At 33.0% G+C, this 27,894-nt stretch overlaps 1 protein-coding gene across 7 annotated transcripts in view; it reads left to right on the top strand.

Annotated features, from left to right (window-relative positions):
- The first annotated feature begins 873 nt into the window (after positions 1-873).
- LOC119640089 (Down syndrome cell adhesion molecule-like protein Dscam2) overlaps positions 874-27,894 on the top strand; it is a 106,890-nt gene continuing 79,869 nt past the window's right edge. For 6 of the 7 annotated variants that reach the window (XM_038037881.1, XM_038037883.1, XM_038037879.1 and 3 more), the window contains exons 1-3: positions 1,434-2,167; positions 18,570-18,859; positions 22,169-22,436. In XM_038037881.1, the coding sequence (XP_037893809.1) occupies positions 18,829-18,859; positions 22,169-22,436 (299 nt within the window). In that variant the 5' untranslated portion in view covers positions 1,434-2,167; positions 18,570-18,828. The other variant, XM_038037880.1, reaches the window with a different exon arrangement.

Here is a 27,894-nt window from a genome sequence, read left to right as displayed (position 1 = left end):
GAGGTTTGTTTATTGTTGTTGGTATTGCTGTTAACGCTGTATAGCCTGCAGTAGCAGCATATTGTTGATGATAATACATCGTCTGGCTGTGTATTTTGTAGCCATCGTAGGCTATATCAGTTTTTTAAAATTCAGTCTTAACCGGCATTTCAAAACGTTTGGACGTCTTTTACGGTGCATTTCGTAGCGGACTATAAGGCGCATGCATAGAGTATACTATAGCATAATACTAGTTATAGTTATAAACCATATGTGTGTTCGTGTGTTAATTGGTTTATTTTCCTGTGCTTTGGGTTTGTTCTTACTGAATGCATACATCTATATTCAAGATTAATAGCTTTGATGCCATAGGGCGTCAGAGATAAAAGGCCATTTGATGGGAGTGTTAGTTTTACGGATCGGGGTGAGGGAATTTATACCAGTAATATCTATACACACATACATACATATCAGAGATAAGAAGATAAGAGGAGTGTATCGTCAGAGTGCATAGAGGATGTTAGTGGGCAAACTATTTGTATTCGTGTATATGTGTATGTGTATATACCTAAATAATTGAGCATATGCATATGTATATAGATACATAGATAGTGTAGATAGATAGATAGAAAGATGAGTAACTAGATAGATAGGGATGTTGTAGATATGTATAGGGGTTAATGCGCCTAAATGTATGCTACACAATATCATTTTAACAGTGAACTTTGAACGTGTAACATAACCATAACGCAGCATATAATCATAACTTTAGATTACATTGACCCGTTATATGACCAACGGTCGGTTAAAGAATAATAAAACAAAATTGAAAAATAATTTTAATAAGAAATAACTAAAAAAAATTTTATAAAATTAAAAGTTACACAAAAAAAAAAATAATACACACAGTTCATAAAAACATTTAGCTGAGAAAACAGAAAACTTAAAAAAGCAAAAGTCAGAAAAGATGTTCATTTCGTCTTAGAAATGCAATTTATCTTCAAAGGAGGCTTCATCTATCTGGATAAAAGTGTTAATAAACTTGAGTGTAAAATATTTACAAAGTACACATAAAAAATATTTTTCTCTTTCTCTGTAGTGTTAAAAGAAGAAAATTGAATTTGTTTTTTCTTTGCTTTGCTACTCAAACCGTATTAAGCGCGTATACCTGCATAAAAAAAAACTATGGCAAAAAAAAAATTCCTCTACCCTTAGCTTAGATTATCTGGGACTTGCAAAAAAAGAAAACAAGAAAAAAGCTTTCTTTGCCGCGTTTTTTCTTTCATAGATTTGTCTGCTACAGCAGCAATGGTTTAAATGTGAAATGAAAACCGCTTACTATTGCAGAATGGTTTTGAATTAAAAAGAAACGAAAAAAAAAAAAAACTAAAAAATTTATTACATTTTAAATAAAATTGAGCTGAGTGTGCTTGCTGCTGCTGCAGGGTAAACGTAAATAACTTTAACAATTGTTCAAAATTCTATTTTTTTTTTTTTTGTGCTAAATATTTTCATTGAACATATGCTGCCATGGAAAAACACTGCATTTACTTTTAGTCGACTATATCTCTTTTATATGCTCTTTTACTTTTTTGTCTACGTAATTTTGTAACTGTAGTGTAGTATATATATATATATATATATATATATATTTATATATATATTTATGTGATATATTGTAACCTGTAAAACAACTCTTTTGTGTGCCGGGAATTGTGACATTTTTCATGCGCTAGTGTGTAACGTGTTGCAGTCATCTTTTTTTTTCCTTCATTTTTTACTTTTTTTGCTCTCCATTCTCATCATTGTTGCTGTTGGTGTTGTTGCCGTTGTTGCTGGAGTATATGATAAAGTTTTATGCAGAGTGATTTTATTTGATTTTTTGCTGCTAACCCCGCGCGCGCGTTTACAAACACACATTCATCTACGTTTATATTAATATGGTTTGTGATGGTATATGATTGCGAGACAAATTGTTTTGGCATTTAGCCAAAGAACAAACACATAGCGAAAGAGTTTATCTTGAAAAGGAGAAAAAAAAAAAAAAAAAAAACAAAAAAAGAAAATAAATATAAAAACGTTTGGCTTATAATATTTTGGATGCCATTGCTTGCGATCGTTCATTTAGTGTTCCACGAATGCTGGCATTTGGTTTCTTTGTTTTGGGTGTTTGGCCAACAATAACGAGGTAATCATCTTTATAATGATTTGTTAGGTCTTATTATTGAATTATGTCTTTTTCTCCTACTGTCAAGATTGTTTTAAAGAGTTAAGTAATTTTAAAGTGCTTCTAGGGCTAATTTAATAAAAAACGGATGTTTTTATACAAAACTTTGTTTCCAAACATTTTGTTTGAAAATAGTAAAGAGTAATGTTTTTGTATACATTCATTTAGAGTTTTATATCATGGTATAAAAGTGCTTTCCAGGCATAAAGATGAAAAATTTTGCTTCCATAAAAGGTGGATGTTAGTCTACTTTATTTGATGAATGAATATATTTTGCTATAGAGTTCATATAAGATGATTGAAAGTTAATCCAGGAAAGGAAAAGAGTTTGTTAGTTCTCTTTTACAGAAAATCAACAGCGACACGGAAACATTCAGGGCTGCCTTAAACCTTTTCGCTGACATATTTATAAGTTATGTTATAATGAGTTATAACGAGTTCTCTAAAGGATTTTGAATGATAAAAATTCAGCTAAGGTACAAACAAAGATCTTCTGTTTTCAAATGACTCACATTAGCTGCACTCTGGATAGAATAGAATAAGAAGAGAACAGTTTTAGAAAGTGAAAAGGAGGTGCCGGTTTGTAGCTGTCGATATAGAGTAGGCTCAACCGTAATTTCCATATGCTACGCGATAGCAATTTTATGATCGGAATGTTTTTTATTCTGTAATAAGGAAAATGTACACCTTACCTATCGATAGCGAGTTAGTTACAGCAAAGCGATAATCAACAGCTGTGGAGTTTACTCGATAACTTCACCTATAAGATGGCCCCAGATTGTTGCTTTCTTTTAACAACAGTCAGGGATTTGAAAAGAGAATTAATTCAAAGGCGAGGTACTTTTCAAATACCAGTGCACGTAGGCCGTGCTTTTATTCAGTGGCTTTATACTCAATTTAGAAGAAATACAACGGGCCACGTAAAAATTTAAAAACTTTTGTTTAAAAATTTTGAATTTACCGAAAATCGCTTAGCAATGTACTTGTAGTTCCAAGTTGTATTTTTTATACTCAGCACCAAAGAATGAGAGATATATTCGTTTTATCAAAATGTTTGAAATGCCTGGAAGGCAGTTTCAGAGACGTCGCCAAGTTTGTATATTCTTGATCAGCATCAAATTTTGAATCGATTTAAGCGTATCCGTCTGTCCATATGCCCATTTGCGTAGCATCTGTTTAAACAGAAGATATGGCCTACAAACTTGCAAAACAATCTGAAAATTACCCAAACTTTTCAAAGAAGACGCCTACTACGTCCACACGTCATGTAACAAAAAATGCGGACAACTTTGCTTTCCATGATCTTTCCTTGGTTCCCATGAAATACAACACATACATCACATACGTTTCCTCTTTTATTCTGAAAATTAAGAAATTATCCACGCCTACGCAATATCATAAAGCATTAAAGTTAGTTCTTTTGTTTTCCTTTAGTAGGTGATGAGGGTAATAAAGATTGGGTCAGGTCCGAATGTAATTTTCTTACTTATCTTTCTCACGGGATTTGTAAACTTCTTGCATTTTTTAATAAACGAGCAAGGTCGACCTCCAAATGGTCTACGCCGCCTGGCGTATTGCAATCAAAAGTTAATAATTTAATAAATTTTACTAATATAAAAATGACTTCTTTAATAAGTCTTTTGCGGAAGATTAGAGCGTTAATCGTCGCGGTCCGAATTTAGATTAGTTCATTTCCATTCGTTAGAGAAGTTATTATTCTTCATATATTTTTGCTATAAAATAATCAAAATCAGAACTTTTTATCGTAATACAGCGTATTTCTCAAAAGGCTTTTATTTGAAAGCGAGAAGACTACTCGAGACTCTTTTCAATGAAAAAATTCCTAAAATTTGGGTTTGTTGTCATAAAAAGTTCTGTATTTTGCCAGAACGAGTGTATGGGATGGGCGCCAAAAATAGTTCTATCCGATGCAAGTGTCCCACATTTACTTTGCATACCTATAAATATTATTTCCTATATCAACTTTTTCTCCTTATAAAATATTCTTAGGCAAAAGTTCGTCAATATCTTGAAAATATCTCGTGAATTGCTCTGTGTAGTTTGAACGCAAAAATAATCAGACGAATAGAAAAGCTTAAATGGATTCTGAACCGATCCTGATAATAACAAGTCAGTCTCGATCCTCTATTATGCCACAAGTAATGTAGGATATGATAAAATGTTGTTTACGTAAGGAATTCTTTTTTTGTAGGAAAAAGCAATTATAAGAGCGAAGGTTTAAAAAATTGTATCGTTAGGTCTGAATTTTCTGCATTCACTTAATATGCTTAATTACTCTCATGCATGACTTTTTGACGAGAAGTATTGATCGTGGTTGTTCTTAAAACGACTTTTTCAAAATTTAAATTCACTTTGAATAGGATTCTTCTTCGGGTTGATGTGACCAATCACCGAGTGGATGCTGCCTGCAGGTGTAATACGGTGATGGTCAAAAAGAAGTGGGACGAGGACCTGATGAGTGTGCATGATCTAATCATCTAACTCATCTCACGCATCTAATTCATAGCCATCAAGTTTTTCACTTCACTTCAGCTTTCTCGTGTAATAGTTTTCCTGCAAAATAAAAATGCACTACAAAAAGTATTGGATCACTGTCCCTAACAAAACAGATCGACGGGCATTAAACTTGGACTTGGAAGCACAATTACAATGACGGTCGGAGAGACAGACAGGCTGGCAAACAGGCTAGATTCAGTTCAGAGAATGATCCTGCATTCATTGGCATAATGAAAGGTGGATGCTTCTCAAGTCACTATGGGAGTTGTAAAGACCTCCCCATACTTAGCTAAACTGTTAACTGTGCCGCGAAAAAGTGCAAAATTTTGTTTTGTTATGACGAAAACGTCATGATCCGTACATCCGTCTTTCCTGAATTTTCTCGTCAAAATTTTATCGTTTGCCATAATATGTATGTCATTTTGTAAACACATTTCGTTGCAATCTAATTTCGTATTACGCGTACTCTTTATGTGACAAGTATACTCGCCATCGCTTAATTTTGGCGATGCAATTTAAATGCACATTTTCCAAAGAAGTCGACATAGTTAACTGGTTGGTTGCAGTGTTCGCTTTTAAGTGCGACAAGATATCGATTGGATGTAAAGCATGTTTTTAAACGCAGCGTTGCAAAACTTGACTTTATTGAAAAATTTTCATTGCCTGCTTTTAACTGAAAATGTTCACACAAAATTGGTTGCATATTTTTAGGATTGAAAACTGTTGTTCTTGTCTACGCGAAAACAAGAGAACAATGGTTTTTCATATTCGGAAATTGTATTTCGATTGCGAAATAATATTTAAAGAATTTTTATTGTATTAAATTTTTATTCTTTTAAAATTTTAATGTAATATTTTTATTTCTCGAAAACGCCATAAGTAAAGGGATGCCAGTTCTTGCTCAGCCGCCGCTATATCATACCATATGTCGTATTGTTGTGTGTTTCCGCTAAAGCTTTTGCGGTCATCTGCAAGCAAAATAATTTTTAATATGTCTTCCAAAGCTAAAATGTAAAGGCTGTTCTCCCTTAACTTTATTTGAAAACTATTTTGTGAATCCATTAAGGTTTTGCGCGGACTTTTCTGAAATGTGTCTCTTTTCTTTCTCGTTGAGCTTTCTTTATGAAATTTAAATTCTTTACTAAATTACCACTAAGCCATTTACTGTTATGAACGTTCCTTGCTATCGCCAATGTTATTAAAAGATGCCGACTTAGATTTTTTTTTTTTTTTTTTTTTGCGGAAACTTTGTCTTTATTTGTTTTCACCTTTAAAAGAAAAAAAAAAGAAGGAAAAGTAAACATAACAAAGCTGAGTAGTGAAAAATATAAGACATGATGTTGAAATTTAAGTCTGCTTTCGATGTTCGGTGTTTACTATGATTTACTTTACTCGAATATCCTGTTCTTTGTTAGCAAGCGCGTTGATCTCATGCCTTAAAAAAAAAAGAAATGAATGAAAGTCATCAAATATACTTGAAAATAGACAGGACAAGGAAAGGAAAAAGCAAACAACAAAAAAAACCACGAAACTCTCGGGCCCGAGACATTAGCTGCATGCAGCAAGTTATTAGGGCGCTTAGATTCCGTGAAAACAAAGGCTTGCTGCGCTAACTACTAGCTTCTGCCCTTCCTTATATTTAGTTAACAGTGTATTCAGTGTATACAGCGCATTCAACACCCGCACACTGGCTGACTGAATGGCGAATGACAGAGAAGCTAAATGAAAAACTTTAGATTCGCGCTTCATTTTCGCTATTCTTCAGTGCGGCTGCAATTATTTTATTGTTGCGTGCTATTACACTATGGCTGGCGGTGTTGTTGTTGCCGTTGGTATTACTGTTAACAGGCCAAAGGAATGAGAGCGTTAAAATGTTTGCTATTTAAGTCGGACGACGACGACAATTTCACGTCCCTGCTTGTTGCCGCCTCTCTATAGAAAAGTGACTATTGTTCGGTTCTTTTTTTGTTTTTTTTTTTTTTTCTTTATAATATTATTTTTTTTTATTATTTATTATGCTTACCGGGTTGATGATGAAGAACGAAAGCGGGTTATGTGTAGATGTGTTTGACTTCTGCCACCTTTTGTAATAATGGACTTTTGTATAGAATACATATTTTTTTGCATATGATTTTTTTTTTTAATTTTTCTGTCCTTTAAAACAATGCTTTTGTTTGATTTCATTGCTTTTGTTATTTGGTTTTTCTGGCTGAGCTAGCGCTTTGACGCAAGGGTTAAAATATTGTTTCACTTTTGTTGTGCTTGTGTTTCACTTACGAGTGCAAATAGAGTTTTATGTTTGTTATGCACTCAGGTGTATTGTGTTTCTTTCTCATTTCGAAAGTGCTACTCAAGTGGGTGACAAAATCAGGAAGTTCTCTGCTTCTTCTTAATGATGTTATTTTCGTTTTATTCTTTCATTCAAACGTACTTGTAAGAAAAAGCAGGCATTGCTTAAAGGTGTTGAGCAAATATCAGTAGAATTTAAATTAAGATACAAAAAGTTAAAAAGAGAAACGTTAAACTGCATAAGAGAACAAGACCCTTTGGATTGCAAACTGCTTTAATTTTAACTCATGATTCCATATGGTTTTGATTTCAAATATTAATTCTCCAATGCCTTTTCTCTGAAATACCTTGACTATTTCGCAAACGATATTTTAACATTCAAACGTTAAAACAGTGGTTTTGCCACATCCTATGGAGGATAACATCAGGACGCTGTGGAATAGTACCAAAATTATAACATTATGCTCTAATATTCTGGATTACATACTGATTTATTATTTTATACTTTAAGGAACGCAATAATATGGTTTTCGGACGAATAACGACCTATATGGCGAAAAATGATTGAAATAAAACAAAATAAAAATCTGTCTTTACGAAAATTGCCTTTGGATAAGTTCACCCTATTCGAATTATATTGTCCAGAGCAAAGCCACGGCAGGACCAGGCCCTTCTTGATTACCACTTGTTCCTGTCAACGGTGCGGCAGTTGGCTGGGCCAGACTTGACCAACTTGTGAGAAATTCGAGATTGATTGGATGAACAGGTTTAGTGCAAAGAAAACCGATTTAAATCGTCCGGTTGTTCAAATCTTCTCATGGAGATGGCAAGTGGGTGTAGCTAGTGCAGGACAGCCCTTTTATTAAACTATTTTTTCATTGCTTAAAAAAATCTGAAAATTTCGTTAGTGTGATATCGAATATTGCAAAATGAAACGGAAAAGCGCAAATTCCGATACGATTTATGTAACCGCGATCTTGTACGCCATGGCACCACCTTTTTACGTAATTTTTCAAACTAACTATTCCTAGTCTTATGTATTTATCTATTTTTTGATTAATCTCCAAAAGCCCTTGCTTCGCACAGGCAAATGCTTAACCCATTTAGTTATTTTCGCTGATCAAAAAAATGTGCTTCGCAGCTTCCAGTTATTTCCAGGCATTAAATATATTTTGCAAATCTAATGTGAGTTTTATGGCGACTAAGAAAATGCTGAATTTGTCACAATATGGTTTTGGCAAAAATTGGGCTTAATGGCGGATATACTGGTTTCTTCTTACGATAAACGCATCTTCGTTAGTGTACTCACCATTACGCTCCACAAAAGCCATGTTTTTCATCTTCACTCGTTAGAAAAAAAGCTGTCCGCTACGATAAGTGGAAAAGTATTCCGACATCCTACGCCGCTTTCAGTTGTCTAACTAAAATTTATTTCAATTTCGACTCGCTCTATAGAAATATTTTTCCTTAAAAAAAGTCTCCTTTGAGGTCTATGATGACATTTCATCAGAATTATTTTGAACTAAACTAGAAAAAATTATTCTCTTTTCAAAATATAATTATTTAGCTTTAATGTGTCGTTTAACTTTTTTCCCTATACGTAGTCGCGTGTAAGTCGTTATTTCTCTCTCTAAAAAGTAACCCTCCTATAACACGGTATTTTGTTGTGCGAAATCGTGTTATATGAAACCTAGAAGTCAGTACATAAAGTTCCAAAAGCTTCTAAAAAGATTTTATTTTTAAATTTTTTATAAATTTTAAATTAAATGTTATAAGAAACTTTATATTTGAACTTCGTGTGGGTTACTTCATTTTTATTGTGCCCTTCTTGACGCAATTTTCGCCTCGTGTTAGAGCGAGACTATGTTGCTGAATGCCAGTGAAGTGTTATAAGAGGGTTATCTGTATTTCAATTCGGTCCAGACGCAATGTAATCTTAGTCAGTTTTTTTAATAACTTTTTATAAAGAATGTCATCTTGCTTTGTATCTAAATTGTCTCTCTGTGTTAAAGGATTCGAAATGACCTTAAATTAGAATAGAAGTCTTTCTCATAAACGTTTTTGCAAAAAAAGATTAAAACGATATCAAGTGTATGCATAGCCTCATACCTTATGCATAGCTGCGGTTATATTGTATGTGTATATGCATATGTACATACATATATATATTACCATCATTCTGTGTTAGCTCCACTTATCCTTAGGCACATACTGACATGCATATATTTTGTTTTTCCTTTCCTCCTTTTCACTTTAGTAAAAGTGTTAACGAAAAAGGTGACGAACACATTAAAACGATTCAACAACTTAACTTAAAAGAAAAATTATTATTATTATTGTTGTTGTAAGCGTTTTGTTTGTTATTTTGTTTGCATACATGTGCATTTACGGCCGTTGAAGCTAAATGAAAGCTTAGTTATATCGTATAAGACTTTTGTATAAATGTAATATGTAGTAACAGATGTGTTTGAATGTGTAAGGATGTGTGAAAATTATTAGAACAAAACGATAAAAAGAGTTCATGTTTTAAACGCAACATTTACTCACTCCTTCTACCTTCACAGAAAATAATAACAATAATAATAGAAATAGAAAAAAAAAAAAGAGTGTAGCTAAACTCATAGAAATATACATTAGAGACAGACGTTTATGCACATGGATACATAGATTTGCAGAAATGCATCCATTCGGGTGAATGGTAAGTCTTAATGTAGAAAAATGCCTGAATGAAGTGCAAGTGTGGTTGGTTTTGCATTGAATAAGCGGTTGTTATTCATGAACTATGTGTGTGCGTTTTCGTTTGCGTTTGTATTTGGTTGCTTTTTTATATACGTTTATATATATAAAAGAAATCTTTTTTTTATTTTTTTTTTTTATTTATAACGGATACCGGATGTTCTAGCAACGCTTAAAGCAGTTTGTATTCATGTGTTTTGGTTGTATGGGTTATTGCGTTCATTCGCACCGTTGGTGTTTTCCATTTTTTGTTCGTTGGTTCTGTTCTTCTCTTTCGGCGATACCGCATCATCTATACAAGTAACCTGCTGCACTTAAGTCTTTAATGGTGAGCAAACACTTGAATATTTGCTACATCGACATCAACATTCATCAGTTAGTAATATAGATGCCGTCTAGTAATTATTATAGTTTCATCGTCCTTTACCGTTATCGAAGCGAGTTTACCATTCAGTCGAAGTCGTTGCCTACAATTTAGGTATGTTCCCCTCATGCAACCATTAGAAATGCATTCTGAAGAAATGTTTGTAATCAAGAGAGGGCAAAAGAGAGGGGGAATGATGCTGTGTATCATAAGGTTTCCATCAACATCTCTTCTACACATTATTAAGGTATGGAGGGCAACCAGTAAATGTTATTGTAGAACCTTAACGAGTTCTTCCATTGATAAGAGTGGAAGTATAGAAGTGTGCTGTGTTGTGTTGTGTTAAGATTGATTACCTTTCAAAAAAAAAACTTTCACTTTCCCCCTGTTCGGGCTAACATCTTTACAAATTGGTTGATCTTAAGTGGAAATTTTTTATAGACTTTCTTTTAAATTGTTGAAAACTTAAGAATGAGAAAGTATTAGGATAATTGAAAAGATTTTATTAGACTTTCCCTCTGTAGAGTATAAAAATGAATTAACGAAAAACTTGATGTTTAATGCTTCAACGTGTAGACAATAAAAATGTTTATATTTTACAGTTAGAAGTAGGCAATAAATTTTATAACTTCGGTTATTCGTCCTTATTATATAAAGTTACTGCTATCTGCTTATTTTAATGGCTTAATAAAAAGGTAAGGAATTTCTTCTTTTTTTTAATAAATTACCCCCATGTGAAATGAAAATTGGAAAAATTTGTATTCGTTATTTCATTTATGATGCCCAGAAAATACACTTAAAAGACTTTATATAATGTGTAATTAATGTCAGGTTCGGCGTTGGTTTAGTCAAATATTCTGCTCGTGGTTCGCATTCGGAATCAAACATAATCCCGAAATCTTTTATACAATTCTTGCAAAAAAATATATTCCGCCCATAACAAATTCCGTCCTGCGATAAATTAAAAGTGAAAGGGAGAGTTCCGAATAATAGTAATCAGTAACTTGCATGAAAATCGTTTTAGAATGAAACCGAATCTGAAGGGCTCACTTTTATGCAAGTACTGTAGACTGATCCATATATACAATGTACGCGTGTTTTTGTTGTGGTATTTGTTGTAGTTTAAATGCAGACTTTCGCAAACAGAGGTATTGCTACTTCATGTTGCATCGTTGTTAAATCCTTTCGATCGATTTGACCTATTTTCGGTACGAACCTTCGTGAAAAATCTCCCAATGTTTTCGAAAGGCATCAGTTAATGGCCCAAGGCATTAAAGGTACGCAGGGTTCTATAATAATTGAATGGTTTTCTTAATATTGTGAATCTAGCTTCTAGGCCTATGTATTTGCCGATGAGTTACAGATTTACTTTGCGGGGAGTATTGATAATTTTTGACTACCATTTGGACTACGCCTCTCTTTGGACGGATGTGAATGATGTTGAGGTCAAATGGGGTACAACATATGTGATGATTTTTCGGCCGCCGAGTATATATCTAAATATTTCTCTAAGGGTAGACGGCGTCAATGTTTAAATTGTAAGCAACTTGAAATGCCTGGGCGTGATTATCCATTATAAGTTATGCTTTGGTGCACGCATAAATTCCTTATTCGTTCGATTTCTTTTTACTCCTTGAATGCCTATATGTCTGTTCGCTTTAATAATTTACTTATACAATGATGGCTTGACAAATTTTTATTTCCGCGAGTACTTCACACGTGACGAAATTGAGGCTATTACATAACCGTATCCGTAACCGGATATCCTCTTTGAGGAGATATGACTATATCTCAGATTATGTTCTGTGTTTTCAAGGTTGTTTCTTCGTTAATTTTATTACAGTCAGAGTACTGCTTAACCTTTAGAAGGGCATTCTAAAGCAGGGACCGAAGGAGATTTTTAGTTATTTTTCTTTTAGTAGGTCGGTGCTCAATAACCATTTGTTGAAGTCTTGAGTTACGTGCCCTTTGACCAAATCCCTTCCGGTAAAAGGTATAAGTGGTAGTGGTTCCCTGCCTAGCGAGTTGCAATAGTTCGCAATGTTTTTATCTCAACTACAAAGGTAACCTTTCAATTTTTGCTGCTGGTAATGAGATTAGACAGTTGTTTAGCATTTGGATAAAAGTGAAGTTTGTTATATTTTATGTCCTTCCCTACTATCCTACTTACCTTGTTTTTGTTTCTTTACTTTCAATTTTGTTTTCTTTCACTTCAATTACATATTTGGTATTATTGTACTTTATTACTACATCTATGTTAGCCATTGCAATCCATTTTTAATGCTCTTAGTGATTTCGAGTTACATTAGCGCCATTAAAATAAATAAAATAATATTCTGGATGGAATGACCGTCTACATACCGACAGACGGACAGGCAGACATGCGTGACTTAATTGCAAATGTAATATTTTTCAAGAGCATGAACACTTTATAGCGTTCCTGACGGTTTCATTTTAACGAAATTAAAACACTCATAACGTTTTGATGGTCGATATAATTGTTGTATTATCGTAATAATCGTAATTTTCCTTTTGCTGAAATTTTGCATGTTTTGGTAAAAAGTTTAGGTAGCCCCTAAGGCATGTTTAATTACCTCTCCTTACCGCAAGCAATTTTATAAACTTTTTCCCATTCTTTCTTAACTTTGATCGAAAGAAAAATAATTTTTATTACATATTAAATCTTGAGCAATTAATTTTTTCAAGATTTTTTTGATCCTTTTCTGATTCACTTCTCTTCACTTTCGCAATAGTACGAAGCAGGGAAGGCTTGCAGTAATATTTTGCAGGTGCCTTAAGCGCCTTTTGTCATTGATACTCTTTTAGAAGAATTCTTTTCTCCGCTACTTCCAAGGATAAGTTTTTCTTTCAATATTTAGGCAATGAAATATTTATAAAGCATATCCGCAAAGTAGACTGCAAATATGCGTTCATTTCTATATACATTTTTTTTAAAGCGAAACTTGCAAAGTTGCAGAAGAAATTTTTGAATGAGAATAAATCGTATTTACTTATGGCATATAAAACAACCTAATTGTATGTGTTAAAGTTCAGCACGACGTACAAGTACGAGTTGGCGATATTTGTTTTGCTTACTGTGTTATATTTTTTTAGAGAAATATATAATAATTTCCCTTTTTTTTCTTTTTACTTTCTCTCTCCCCTTAATAGTGTATTTTTCTTATAATATTTTGTATTATTTGCGAATCAATAAAAAACAAACAAAACTCATAATGGCTACAAAACAAATATAATCATGACACATGATCGCATAAAAAGGAGGACATTACCGTAGTATTGTATGTAACATGATTCAACCCTAGTTAGTGACGAGATTTAAGTTATCCTTATGTAAATTTGTCTGCGCATAAAATCACATGTATGCGCTTGTAACTTGACATCCTTTCTGCTACAAGTAAGGTCTACGTGTTTTGCTTGCTTATTTGCTAGCAATCTGTTAGCTTAACAAAAAAAATCTGTCATGAAATGATGTTGCATTTAATTTTCCTTTTTAACATGCATCCAACAGTAACAGTGCCTTTGCCTTGCAGATGAGTGCATGTTAGCATAGCCATTAATTGAGAATTTTAAATGTTTTGTTGATTTTGCGCCTTTTTTGTGCAGTAAAAATTTGCCTTTAGCGAATTTTCACACATACGTGTACAGCGTATTATTAGAAAGCGTCTTTCATTCTCTTTTCTCTTGAAGTGTTTTTTCTCAGAAGGGAAATGTTGAAATTTTTATACACTAGTTAGAGGAGTGGTAGGTAGGTAAATGTGCGGGACTAGTATGTTTGCGTATAATTATTGTATACCAGAGTGGTGTTGTTTACATACATTTTTTCATTTTTGTTTTACTTCATGAAAAAAAAAAAAACTGAAGCTGAAGTTTTTTAGAATTTCATCAGTTCCATTTTAATTGGCTGTTACTTATTTTCACTCTGTGCTATACTACACAATAGTCGTTTATATTTTCTATTCCTATTCGTGTTGTTAATATTGTTATTATTATTGTTATTGTTGTTGTTATTATTATTTCTAATAGCTTTATTTAGTTGTTAAAAATAGTAATAAATTCTTGTTTTCTTCTTTTGTATTTCATTACGAACAATTGTTTGCTTTTGCCTTAGCGTTTAAGTTTTTCCGTGTGTGTGTGTATGTGTGTGTGTGTGTATATATATATGTTGAATTTCGATCATTGTAGACAAGTTGACATTTGATGAGTTGTTGTAAAGCTGTTATTGTTAAGTTTGTTTATTTACCATTTGAATATTTCATTGTTTTACTTATTGCTTCCATTATCTTTCATTTGACTCTGTTTGCTGTTTATTTCTCTCCCTATTCGAATTTTATTTATTTGCGTGTTTTCTCTTGGCGTTTCACTTGTATAAATGTCAGACTGTCATAACTTTAAATTTAAATAGCTTCAGTGTCAGTGTATCATTGTGTTAATGTATTTATTATTGTTATTTATTTTATTTTATTAAATTCGAAACACAAAACAAACCATCCTTTAATTTTACTAGAAATGAAAGAATTTATAAAATTCTTTTCTTCTCTTTTGCTTATTAGAAATAAAGGATTTATTTTATTACCATCTAACTGTTCAAATGTTATTCATTATAATAAGTTCATTTTCAGAGTTTTATTACTTTTCACAACTACTGAAAAATGTCAACTAAAAGTTATTTGAATTTTTAAAAATGGTCAATGAATGATTTATTATTGTGTTTTACTCTGAAAAGCAGACAATTAATTAAATTTGTATTCTACCCTTGAAAGTAGGCAATGTAGTAGTTCTGTATTTTACAAATGAAAGCAAAAAAAAGTAAGAAGAAAGTTATAGTCGACGGGAGCCGAATCTCGCATACCCACTACTATGTTTTTCGCATTCTACTCTTTAAGTTCTTTTCTTTGATACCCATACCGCTGGTATTATCAAGAAAAAATTAATCGCTGTATCTATCATATCACTTTGGAATTAATCCATTTTCGGGCAGATAATATTTGTTAATTTAAGGAGTGTATAAAATACTTTTAAACATTCAGTATTGATTGCCTTACGATAAATAAGCATAAAACCTCAAATATGTGAAAATACAGAAGCGGGTATAAAAACACATTTCAATCACTTGTAACTTTGTGGGTGCATGGCGGTTGCTTTTCATTGTTACACGTAACGACTGCAGTGCTTCGTTAAGTAAATGTGGAAAATTTCAGGGTTCTAAGTTTAGTAATTTCCGAGCGACGACCAAAAAACCAAAGATTGTTGTTAAAAAAATGAGTTGCGTTTAGTTTATGATCCATTGCGCACTTCTGCTCTCACACATTTAGTCCATTTTTAATACTAACCTGCGTGCAGAAATTTCCAATGGTTCTACCAAATTTGAAGTCGGTACCTTCATCTATACGACCAGGAAAGTGTCAACAACACACACCATACAGACAAACGGATCAAAAATAAATATACTTTATAGGGTCTCTGAAGCTTCATTTTGGATTTTACATATATTTTGGAAAAAAAAAAATAAAATAAGTATACCCCATCTTACAGTGGTGAGTATAAAAAGTACCTAGTTTAGTTTCATAAAAGTTCATTGGCTCATTGTATCGAGGAAGGCGTTTACAGAGATTTTGAAATTAACAAATAAATAAATCAATGAATTAAATAGTGTATTTTTTACTGGAATATATTGTACTGCAGTATAGTGGAGTACGTACTAGAATATTTTGTACTACAGTATAGCTTTTTTATACTGGAATATATTGTACTGCAGTATAGTGTATTTTTACTGCAATATATTGTACTACAATATAGCTTTTTTATACTGGAATATATTGTACTACAGTATAGTGTATTTTGTACTGGAATATATTGTACTACAGTATAGTATATTATGTATTGGAAATTATTGTACTACAGTATAGTGCATTGTGTATGTATTTTACTACAGTACGGTGCATTTTGTACTTGATTATACTATACTGCAGTATAGCTTTTTTATACTGGAATATATTGTACTACAGTATAATGTATTTTGTACTGGAATATGTTGTACTACAGTGTAGTGTATTATGTATTGGAAATTATTGTACTACAATATAGTGCATTGTGTATGTATTTTACAACAGTACGGTGCATTTTGTACTAGATTATACTATACTGCAGTATAGCTTTTTTATACTGGAATATGTTGTACTACAGTATAGTGTATTTTGTACTGGAATATATTGTACTACAGTGTATATTGTACTAGAGTATAGTACATTTTGTACTAGAATATTCTATACTACAGTGTAGCGTATTTTGTACTAGAACTATTATTATTATTATTAATTTCGCCGGAGAAATAAATTCTAAGACTAAACTCTTAAAAGCACTAGCATCTAAGGCTACCGGTTTTTATTAAAAACTCTACCGCGCTTGAGATTCGAACCCACGAGCATTGACTTGCTAGTTGAAATTCCTCGCCTTCGGCTACTCAGGCGGATACACTACTAGAATATAATATACACAGTATAGTGTATTTTCTCCTGGAAATTATTGTACTACAATATAGTGTATATTGTACTAGAATGAATATATTGTACTACGGTATAGAGCATTTTGTACTGAAATATATTGTATAGTGTATTTTGTACTGATATATATTGTATAGTGTATTTTGTGGCATATATTGTACTACAGTATAGTGTATTTTGTACTGGAATATATTGTACTACAGTATAGTGTAGTAAAGTATATATACTGCATAATGTGATCTACTAATGTGGTATACTATAATATACTGCGCTATATTGAACTACACTGTACTAGCACTATACTATACTATACTATATTTATACTCATTTTTCACTAACGTACCAAATATCAAAACTTTGTTAAAAATAATTCCCGAAAGAAAAGTCTGATTTTTTTTCCTCATTCGACAGGTACGTTTATATAGATTCACGTGATATAGGTGAATATAGATAACAGTTTCTAGTTTGACCGCACTAGAATCTCCAGTTTGGCTGTTCTTCCATATCCATATTTTGCTAACGTAACAAATTTCAAACGTCGTCAGAAATAACTTCCATAAGCAGAATTTGAATTTGTTTAGTTTGTTTGGAAGGTATTTTCATATAGATTCATGAAATGTTCACAAAAATATTTTCTTTTTTTCCCTTTAGGAGTGGGCTTTCAAATCCAATTATATCTTAATTGCAATTATTTAATAGAGCTTTGTTAAGTCGTTATTAGAATTTTCTTATTGGAAATAGTAGGTCCATTACCGAATCGGATTCATATTGCAATGCGGTAAAGCATACTGGACGTAGCAGCGATGAGTGCTTAATAAGCTATATATGCAGCTACACCTAAACACGTAAAACGAAATCATATTTTAACATTTGAGTGCATTATGCACTTTAGTTACCCTATTTCCTATTACCTTATTTTCTGCTTTTTACCAAAAGCAGATAAGCCTTGCTTATCGTTGAACGATACTGTCTGCGCGTGAACGACAAGTAAGCGATTCAAAGCTTGAAGACCTTTGCCGATTACAATCTAGACCATCAAAGTAAACTTCATCGCGTGAACTTGTGGGGGGGGCAGTGAAAAGTAATTAGCTTAATTTCTGCTTCATACTTGACGAAATTAGCCCATGTATGGTCCTCATCAGTTGGTTATTGAATTCTTTCGTATGGAGACCTTGACGACTCGACCTCGATTCCTTTCATTGCACTAACTTCAGTTCGTCAATCAGTGAGAAGGAGTTGTCCTACTTTCGACTTCATACTAAAGAAAAGACGCCTATATAAAGACTTCTCTTGTTGTCTGATGCGAAATTCTTGAACGTTAGAAGACAAGTTCAAGCTAAAAATCTTTGATTGCAATTACCGCAAACACACTGTACACGAGGACAAGAGACTTCCTTCTACGACTGACGAGTTCTGGAAATGACAGACCTTTTATCCTCTGTACAAAGTCTTTCATTAAGAGGAGGAAAAAGAGTAAGCCTGAACTTTAATAGCCAAGTAAAACTTACTTATTCCTTACTTACTAGAGCTTGGTCTTTGTGTGCCAGCGGCTGCAATTGATTGGGATCAATATGCCAAATACTCTTTCCAGCTTAATGCCCACTTAATATTATTTCGCAAGTTTGAAAGCAAGAAGATGTGTGCATAAGTGCAATCTACTCCTTAATCAATATTCATGTTAAACGCATAACCCTTATTAACAGAAATTTTGAGTATCGAATGAGAAAAAAGGAGAAAAAAATTAAATATGATGTAAATACATTTTGTGAGCTTAAATTAAGATAGGGAGGTGTTAGCTAACAAAGGCAGAAAAAGTTCTTTTGCATCAAACAGTTCAAGAGAAATGTCTCAAAGCAATATCTTGACAGAGAAACTGGATACTTAAGTGAAATATTTCTGGTAAATAAACTTTCTTTTCATTTTCATTTATTTTCAGATTACTCAGGCCTTCCTTTTCAAATCTACAATTGTGTCTACGTACACGCATTTTCGTGTCTAAAAATAAAAACAAAATGCAATTTGTTTCCTACAAAGCAACGCAATGGATTCAAATCATATGAGCATATAGATAAGAGATTTTCAAAAAAAAAAAAATAAAAAAAATAATTTAAAAGCAAAAGTAGAAAAGTTTTAAAAACTCGCAACAACAACGGAAAAAACATAACCTATAAATTAAAGCAAACACATGCAACGCAATGAGTGCCATATCTATAGCCAACGCAAAAGGTAAGTTTTTATGTACTTATTTATTTTAAACACTCGCTACATTTGCATCGAAAGAGAGATGATTTTTTCATTTTACTTGCAATTGTTTTACCGACAAATTTGAAATCATCGGAGTTGACGAACGTACAGTGTTGGCTCTGTCCGTCGTGGACACCAGCCAGTGGATGTGAAATAAAAAAGCTGAAGCTTCCAAGCTTCATATTTGTAAATGATCAGAATGCCACAACTTTGAAAAACTTTTTTGAACCCATCTTTCATAGTAAGAGTCTCGAAGTGACAATATAGATAATGAGGTCTCCTCATTCAACATCTAACAGCACCTAGACGCGCACCAATTTTTACTTTTTTGTCCAGTTACACAATCTGTGGGCGCCTAAAATTACTATTAAACTCTGTCTGTGTCCTTGTTCGCGTTTTGCTGATTTGTGTAAAGGCCCTCCCACTTGTTATACCCGTCATCCAAGAGTTAGGTTTGTGCTTATTTTGCCAAAATGTTTGCCCATAAGGAAGTTTCAGAAAACCCGCAGAGTGTATATATTCTTGATCAGTATTATCAGTATTCTAAATTGATTTAAGCATGTCATGTCCGGCTGTCCGTTTGTATAATGCCTATTATAAACATTGTCCTTGCCGGAAAAATGAAGATATCGCCTACAAATTTGCAAAAGAGTTTGAATATGGCCTAAACTTTTCAAAGAACAAGCTTACAACGCCCACACGTCTATGCAATCAAAACTGAGAATTGCTTTGCTTTCCGCGTCTTTTGCTCGACAAAACTACGACAGATACACGATATAAGTTTCCACTGAATTATTCTACAAAATTGAAAAAAAATAAGCCGCGCCCACCAATATTATAGAGTATGCCAATTTTTCTTTTTCTTTTTTTTTAATTCTTTATAGGATATCAGTCATGGGTATAAAGGACGCGGATGCAACCGAATATAAATTTCTTACTTTCTTTTTACCTAATTAATATAGTAAACCGAAGTTTTTGATCTTTATTCAAAACCGCAGTGAAATTCAAAGAATTGAGTTTGACTTGCGCCATAATGAGGAGAAGATAAAGCAGGAGTTCATGAATATTATATCGTTCATTAAGAGAGACGATTAAGTTAAGTCAATCGCTTATTTCTGTACATAGACTCCCAACACTAAAGCCTTACTCAACGCGACAGATGCAATTTCAAAATTGACTTGACATGTCCATAAATGTACAAATGTGTCTATTGACACTAGGGTTCAGGACGGTGGTTTTTTATAGCCACAAGTCAGCAAACGCACATGCATTTGTATATGTTTACTCTTAACATGAAACATTTCGATCACAATTACTTTATTTGTTCCTTCTTGGTCTTTTGTGTAGACTCTCACAGTTTTCAAAGTTGGTGCAGTAAATTTATGCTTCGGCCTTACCCAGTATTGCAATTTGGTTTAGAAACAGGTTTCATTCAGCCCATAATGCAGTCGAAACTGGAATCAGGACATTTATCAGCGTCAGATTTTTTGTTAACGAGTTTCCAAAACGTGGGAAAACCCCGTATACATTTTTTTGACAGTGAAACTTTTCGTTTCCAGTTTCTAAGAAAAGGAGATGGCGTAGTTAATGTTACGGTTGTGTTCGCGCCTGTTTATGTTGGCATACCCAACACACTCGAACCTTACCCGGTAGTTTTAAAAATGAGCTCAAATCGATCGGCTTGCCCATAATACGGATAGATTGAAACCTGAATATTTACCGATATTGAATTTTTTATTGAAAACTCTGCAAATAGAGTTTTCTTTTGCTACCTTTTATTCCACCCAAAACATTGCTCGCTGAGTTGTTTTGACATCTTTGTGGCCCAAAACCCATATAAGATTACAATTTGTTTGTGTTAGCCTAGCGCTTTACTTGCAAGTTTAATGAGACGATTGTAGCAATTGCCGCCCTTTAGATTCATTTGAATGAAAGGATACAGTGAAGTCACGATTAAATAGAAGACTTTCGTATGTTCGAACGTGAAAAGAAATCTAAATAAATGCTACTACAACACTTTAAAAGAGAGCAAGAAGTAAAATTCAAGGAGTTCTATGAAACGGACGTACATAAAATTGTACACTGAAATGGTGAGCACGGCCTACAAAGCTTTTAACCGTCATTTTCCTTGAAATAATTTACGAGCCAATCGGGTTGAATTATTTTATGACTCCATCAAATTCGTGCCATCAGTTTTCGGAACTGTTCAAGTCTTTATATAATGTATGTTGCAAGCTTTACATATATGAGAACATGGTAAAGGGTATCAATAAGAACGAACTTGTTTGAAAGACATGAATGATCACATTTCGCGTCCACTGTAACGAGTATAAAATTGTCGAATGCGACCGCAGCTTTGTTAATAGATAATAGTGTTTGTTCAATTGATGAAAATTTGATAAAAAGAGTTTAGAACATTTCTCCAGGCAGCTAAAAAGGAAAATGGGGACCCTTCACGGTGCGTTAGAATATCCCAAACTCGCTTTAAAATGAATATGCAATAGTTATGGCAACGCTTTTGTTTCAAAAGTGTGTTTGTATTTATTTAATTGCTGTTGTTTTCTTTAAAACACATCTCCTTTTTTCCCAGCTATTAAAGAAGATGATTAAGTTAAATGCTGCAGTGTGGGACTTTTATATGAAATTCTAGGAGAAAAGAATAGAAAAAAAAAAGAATAAAAATCTAGTGAAGATTTGCAACGATTATAAGCGCACAATTGAGTTGGGAAGTTTGCAATCATACGTATGAAACCACATTTGGAAATATGTGTTTAATTGTTGTTAATAACGACTTGTACCTAATTTTAAAAATTAAATGCTTAACGCTAAAGCTAAAGCAATGTTGCCTGCAACTGTGAAGTATATTTAAGTGTGCTAAGTGCTGCTGGTATATCTACAAGCCCATGCACATGTATACATTAATACGATTACGTAGATATATGAAAATATTTATATATATATATATATATATATATATATGCGTCTGCACATCTGCATCACATTCTCTAAGGATTTACAATAATACTGTCTGTGTTTGATATGCACTAAAATGTCGGTTTTACGTTGCTTTTCGAGAGAAATTTTAGGGGTTGTGCGCAAGCATTAGGTTAAGTTTAGGAAAGGATTTATGGTTTTTGACTTTAATTCAAACCAAGAATAGTTTAACAGTAATATACAATTAAATTTACATGAAATTTTTATTTAAAATATATAGAAATGCATGCTTCCCATTCGAATATTAGTTGAATATAATTTTCTTAAAAAAAAACAAAAATTTTTTTTTCATTTCAGCTTATGTCTACCAACTATTATTGTCTACCGTATTGTTACAAATTACTTTAGTCACAATTGCACAATTACTACTCGTACTGCCAATGCCGATGGCAAAGGCCACAAACGGCTTACGCGTGCCCACCTTTATACAAGAACCACCGCCTCGTTTACTTTTTAGCAATGACACCGGCACTCAAGTTAGTTGTACGGCTCATGGTAATCCACCGCCAGTTGTGTCATGGGTACTCAGCGATGGCACAATGGCTACACAAGTGCCGGGACTCAGGTAAGCCTAATAACGTACATAAGTACATATATTTACCATCACCTTGCGAAAGCGCATATGTTCGCAAAAAAGAAAAAAAGAAAAAAAAAGAAAAAAAAAACTATAACCACCGCATACAATATAATGAACGTTTTATCTCATATATGTACAGTTAGCACTATGGGTCCGAATTGCATTGCATTCATTTTAGTTTTTACTACAACAGCTGCTGCTGCTGCTGCTGATGCTGCTACTGCTGCCTTATAATAGACACCAGCACACAAAAAGTTAAAGAAAAATTGCGCAAAGACACAGAGACGCCCAGGTGTCTCGATGCGTTCTACATTTTAGTGGTTAACAAAAACCAAAATGAGGGTCACTTAAGGGTTTTGCTACATTTTAGCCTTTTTCATGTCGACATATATACATATGAAGTAACATATACATTCTTATATGAACTAAACTTGCATATATATATACCACGTTTAGTTTATTATCAGATAAAGTTATTTAAAGTTTAAGTAAATTTTCATACAAGTTTTCAAATTGTTTAATTGTTTTACTTTTCGTAAATATTATCAGCAGCGAGTAACGAGGGACCAATTTTCTTGCTTTAAATTAAGTATAATTTGCTTGTTTCACTTAAGATATTTGTAAAGAAGTTATAGTACTTTTTATTGCGATTTATAAGAGTGAGAGAGAGAGAGAGCGAGAGAGCTTTAATTGAAAGAAATTTTAGCTCTTAGAAGCACTTAATAAGAACTCATCAGCTTTATCTGAAATATGATCATTGTAATAAACGGATAAGAAAATTATATTTACTTTAGCGCTTTCCGCTTATGTTCTCAAGGTTGATAAAATTCTCCGATAAAGCACTTTTGCATATGCGGCATCGGGAATATATGTCCATTTGTCGGTGTTTGCGTAATCACAATATATATTGCTTAGAATAAAAAATGTTCTGCTAAATCGCTTGCTCTACTGCCAGGCAACAAAATCAATTCATTGATTTACCCTCAATTCGGAAACATTGAATAATTAGAAATCTCATCCCTACTGATGACTTAAGTCACTTGTGCTACAGGTGCATATATGTATGAACTAAGCACTTGAGATAAAAGACTTGATTTTTTTTATACTAGATTCAGAGTGAACTGTGTCGCGTAGCCAAATCTAGTTCTTGGCCCTCTTGACGAAAATGGCAGCGTAGGGCATTTAAGACTCGATCTTGCCCTTCCATGCCTTTTTGACATTTTTCTTGAGCCATATTGGCTCTTCTGATGTTTTGTATTCATTATTTTGCTTGCATCGGTTATGCTAATCGATGTGTGCGTAATGCTTCGCATATGTTAGTCATTTAGCTAAGGTGAAATATTTGCGTGTGAGCAGTGCGGCCTAAATTATTAAATGTCATTTAGACATTTCTATTAGCAATTTAACGAATTGTTGACTCATGGAGGAATCATTCTTCAGTTTTTTTATCCTATAATTTTAATAAGTTTGCTCCAATGAGCTTTCAGTAGCACTTTTATCTCCGAAGTGATTTTTTTCTTCAGACTTTTTTTATTTATCTATATCTGCTATCATTTCAATTTTTAATGAAAAGTCAAAAGACAATCAACTTTTGGAGTTTGGAAGCAAAACCAGTAGGACTAGTAAATATAGCGCATAACCCGGTTCCATCGCGGTATGTCATTATTTCTTGGTAGCAATAACTGTTACAATTTTTCAGGCATAAGAGAAAGAGTGTCGATTTTTTGCTCAGACACAAGTATAGACAAAGAAATTTGCAATTTGCCTGAACACGAACACAAAATAATTTAAATTTAAATTACTTTCAATTTGTGATAAGCTGCCATTATTGCTTTTGTTGCTTATTGTTTACCGCTTGGTTTTTTCATTTATAAAAAATTTATTAGCTGGAATTGTAAAATTTTTTAAAATACAAATTTGTCCATCCTTCGGTCGCGATGCGAACGTTGGTGGCCAATTTGAAATTTATCAGGTTGACCTAAGTGAGCATAAAATCAAAATGATTTAATTTGGTGTAAATCGTCATTAAGTTTTGTTGCAAGATTACAAAATGAACTTTGCTGCAAAACTAGTTCATTAAGTCGCGAAAACTACTACACTGCCACTGGTGTTGTTCAGAACACGATTGTTAGCATTAAAATCAAAGCGATTAAATGTCAACTTCTTCTACTCGAGCAATTTAAATTTCTAAAGTTCAAAGGATATCTCCTCACGAAGAGTTTTCCTCATTCGTTTCAAATCGCATATCCTTCGTTAGGGTTCGATTTTTTCTTTTTCTTGTTTTTTACCTTTTACTCTGGGCTTTGTGTGCATTTCATTGCTCCCTGTCATTTATTCGTGTTATATGTCAAATGAATGTTATGTTCCTTACATTCATTTTTACAAAAAAAATTAAAGAAAAATGAGGGAGGATAAGATTACATACACAACTGCTTTACTTATATTTTATGCTGCATTCTATCTGTGTTCTTTGTAGTCGCATAGTTGGCAGCGGATTTTTTTGTGCTCATCTAAGTAAGTGAATGCTAGAAGTGAGAGTATTTGTGTCGTAAACAATTCAGCATTGAATTCGACTGGATTACTACGTACAAATTATAAGCCACAAATGTATTTTTATGTGCATAGGTGCACGAGTAGACAAAGATTTTGCTTTATGTCTGCGGCATTGCTTGGCACACATAAGGTATCCTTTTCGTTTGTTAAAAAGATATATACATATGCGTTTATTAAGGTGCTTCTTAGTGCTCACTGTGTGCTTATAGACGCGTTTGTTGCAGTTTTGCTTTATTTCATCAAAAACATTTTTCTTTTTTCATGCAAACGTTCGTATACAAATCGTTTGTATCTTTGTTTTTCTTTTTTTTTTAATACAAAGAAAAAAAACTTATTCTCATTCGTACTTCGGGTTGGTGGCTTGTGCTTGATTCTATTCAAATACTTTTATTTTTTCTTGTTGAGTGCTTTCTGGGGCTTATTCCTTTACTCTTTTTCTGTGTATTTTCCATCCATAACTCTTTTGTTTGAAACACGTTCTCGTTTTATTAAATGTTTAAATTCTAAATAAATTTCTTTTTTTTTCCTTTTTTGCTACTTTCTCTCATTGCTTGTTCAATTACTACGCCTTGAGTGCTACTGAGGTACTTCGTTACTTTCGAGATGTTTGTTTTATTTATTTATTTATTTATTTATTTTCTTCTTTTCTTTTTTTGCTTAGCATTGGAAGTAGAAAGAGTTATTCTTTCATTGGATTTTTTATTTTCGTTTACTTGAGTCGCTCCAAAAAATCTTCAACTGACTTCTTCTATTTCTGCCGGATTCGTTGGTTTGGAAAATGAATGAGTATTTTCTTAATAAATTTCAAAGTGCAAGAGAAATTTAATTGAATAACCAAAAAAATTGTAAAGAAAAACAATTTTATTTAAATATTTTTGTTATTCTTCTTCTCGATAAAAGAAAATTTCATTTCCTCTTAATAAGAGTGAGAATCAATTTTTTTTTTTTTTTTTTTTATATGCTTTTTACTGTTGATCTATAATACGCTGGATACATGTAACTTGGGACATATGTATATACATTAAGCATTTCAACTATTGTATATTAGATTATGTTAGCGGGAAAGTTCCGTCGTATTTTGAATAAAACATTTGAAGTTGAAGATGTCTGATGTGTACCTCAACAGTCAAATTGCGGATTGGTTTGCCTCGACTTGACAAGTAAAGTTAACAATAAGTAGTAATATACGACACAGCGTTCCGGCCAACCTATTATATTATATATCACATATTATCTATAATATATTCGAGAGTGTATAGGGTGAAAATGCCTCTGAAAACTAATAGACGAACGCTGCACTACTGCAGGTGGACTTGTATTAAGATTGCGCAAATCAATCAATTGGTCATGAATTTTGATTACGGAGGTTGCCTTTCTTGACGCTCATCTATGCATCGCAAGTTCCCCCAAATAATAATAGTGAAGAGCTAGTTACTCATGCTGTCAGGCCACCATACTTTCTATTATCTACAAATGAGAGACAACAAGGAACAAGTTTAAGATCAACAAATAAAAACCCTATAGTCGGGCACGGTCCATCAATATATACCCTACCCTACCCTAAATTTATTCACATATTGCCTTTTCAAAATGAAGCCTTATAAGGATTCGTCCTCAGGCCAGAACACGTCGATGCACCAAATTTTAGAAAAATCTCTTGAAAGTTGTGGCAAGAAAGGCAACAGACAGGGTAGCTTAGAACCATTTTCTGAAGCGATCGGAATAAATTGCTGTAATAAGAAGAGTCTTTCTGAGTCGTGCGAAGATCCGCACAAGAGTAATATACCATTGCATCATAAGTGTGAGACGAGAATGGCTTAAAAAAGCGATGAACTAAAAGAAATAATTAAATAATTAAAACACAAGCAAGCCCTAAAAGTATCATAATGTTTATATAGAAAATGTATTTATAACTTAAAGGAGAGGTTGAAAGGCATTTTTAAATGAAAAGAGTTGCGGGTCGATGTAATTACACACAGAGACAAAGACGAAGAACACCGGTCCAAAGCAAAACATTTTAGTAAAGTTTGGCCGTTCTCAGCAATAAGTGCCAAAAAAAAGAAGAAAACACCTCCAGCTTATAATTTTCATTTTCTTGATAGATCGCTTTTAGTGAAGAATAGAAATGTCGAAAGCGGGGCCAATATGCGTTCGACATCATCGAATCGATCCTTACCTTTGATAAGAATCGAAACTTCCGTTCCGCTGGTCACTCACTTTGTCTTTCTTTGTCGTCTGCTCATCTGTCCCGCCGTCTGTTCCATCGGTATATAAAGTTGAAACCTAGTGTACACACCAATAGTTAACAGTCCCAACATGTTCACAAACCTTAAAAAAGAGAACAATTGATAATTCATAGCAAAAGTTGGTAGGGAGAATCACCTGGATGTTAACGAAAAAAAAGTTATGGTCAAGCTACAAGGGAGAAAAATGATCCCAATCTATCAGTCGACATGTTTGCATTTAAAAGAATATTTTTTATTTTTCTAATGCATTCACTTGAAGTGATCGAGTCTCAAAGACTCGTATCTAACGTATACATAACTTTCATATCCTTTTTGTTAATATACATTATTCAGTCATTCTACTGAAATTTCCAAAAATTTAATATTTTACAAGTCAATGTCAACGGAAGAATGTATAAAAATGAAAAGAAAAAAAAAAGAGAAAAAAAAGAACTTACCTTCATGAGCAGAACACATTAATATTTCGTAGCATTATATAACACATTGTTACATTACCATATTTCATAGAGGAGACAATGAACAAAAGCTAAATTGAATGCATTAAAATATGAACGAAATGAATCTGCATATGTTGGCTGTGACATGCTCCACTCACACTAGTTATAATGACAACGAACAGAAACCAAAATACAGCACGAAAAGTTATT

The sequence above is a fragment of the Glossina fuscipes genome, unplaced genomic scaffold (assembly GCF_014805625.2).
Source record: "Glossina fuscipes isolate IAEA_lab_2018 unplaced genomic scaffold, Yale_Gfus_2 115, whole genome shotgun sequence".
Taxonomy (NCBI): Eukaryota; Metazoa; Arthropoda; class Insecta; order Diptera; family Glossinidae; genus Glossina; species Glossina fuscipes.
The sequence above is the reverse complement of the archived record's forward strand: the minus strand, read 5'-3'. Positions and strand labels throughout refer to the sequence as shown.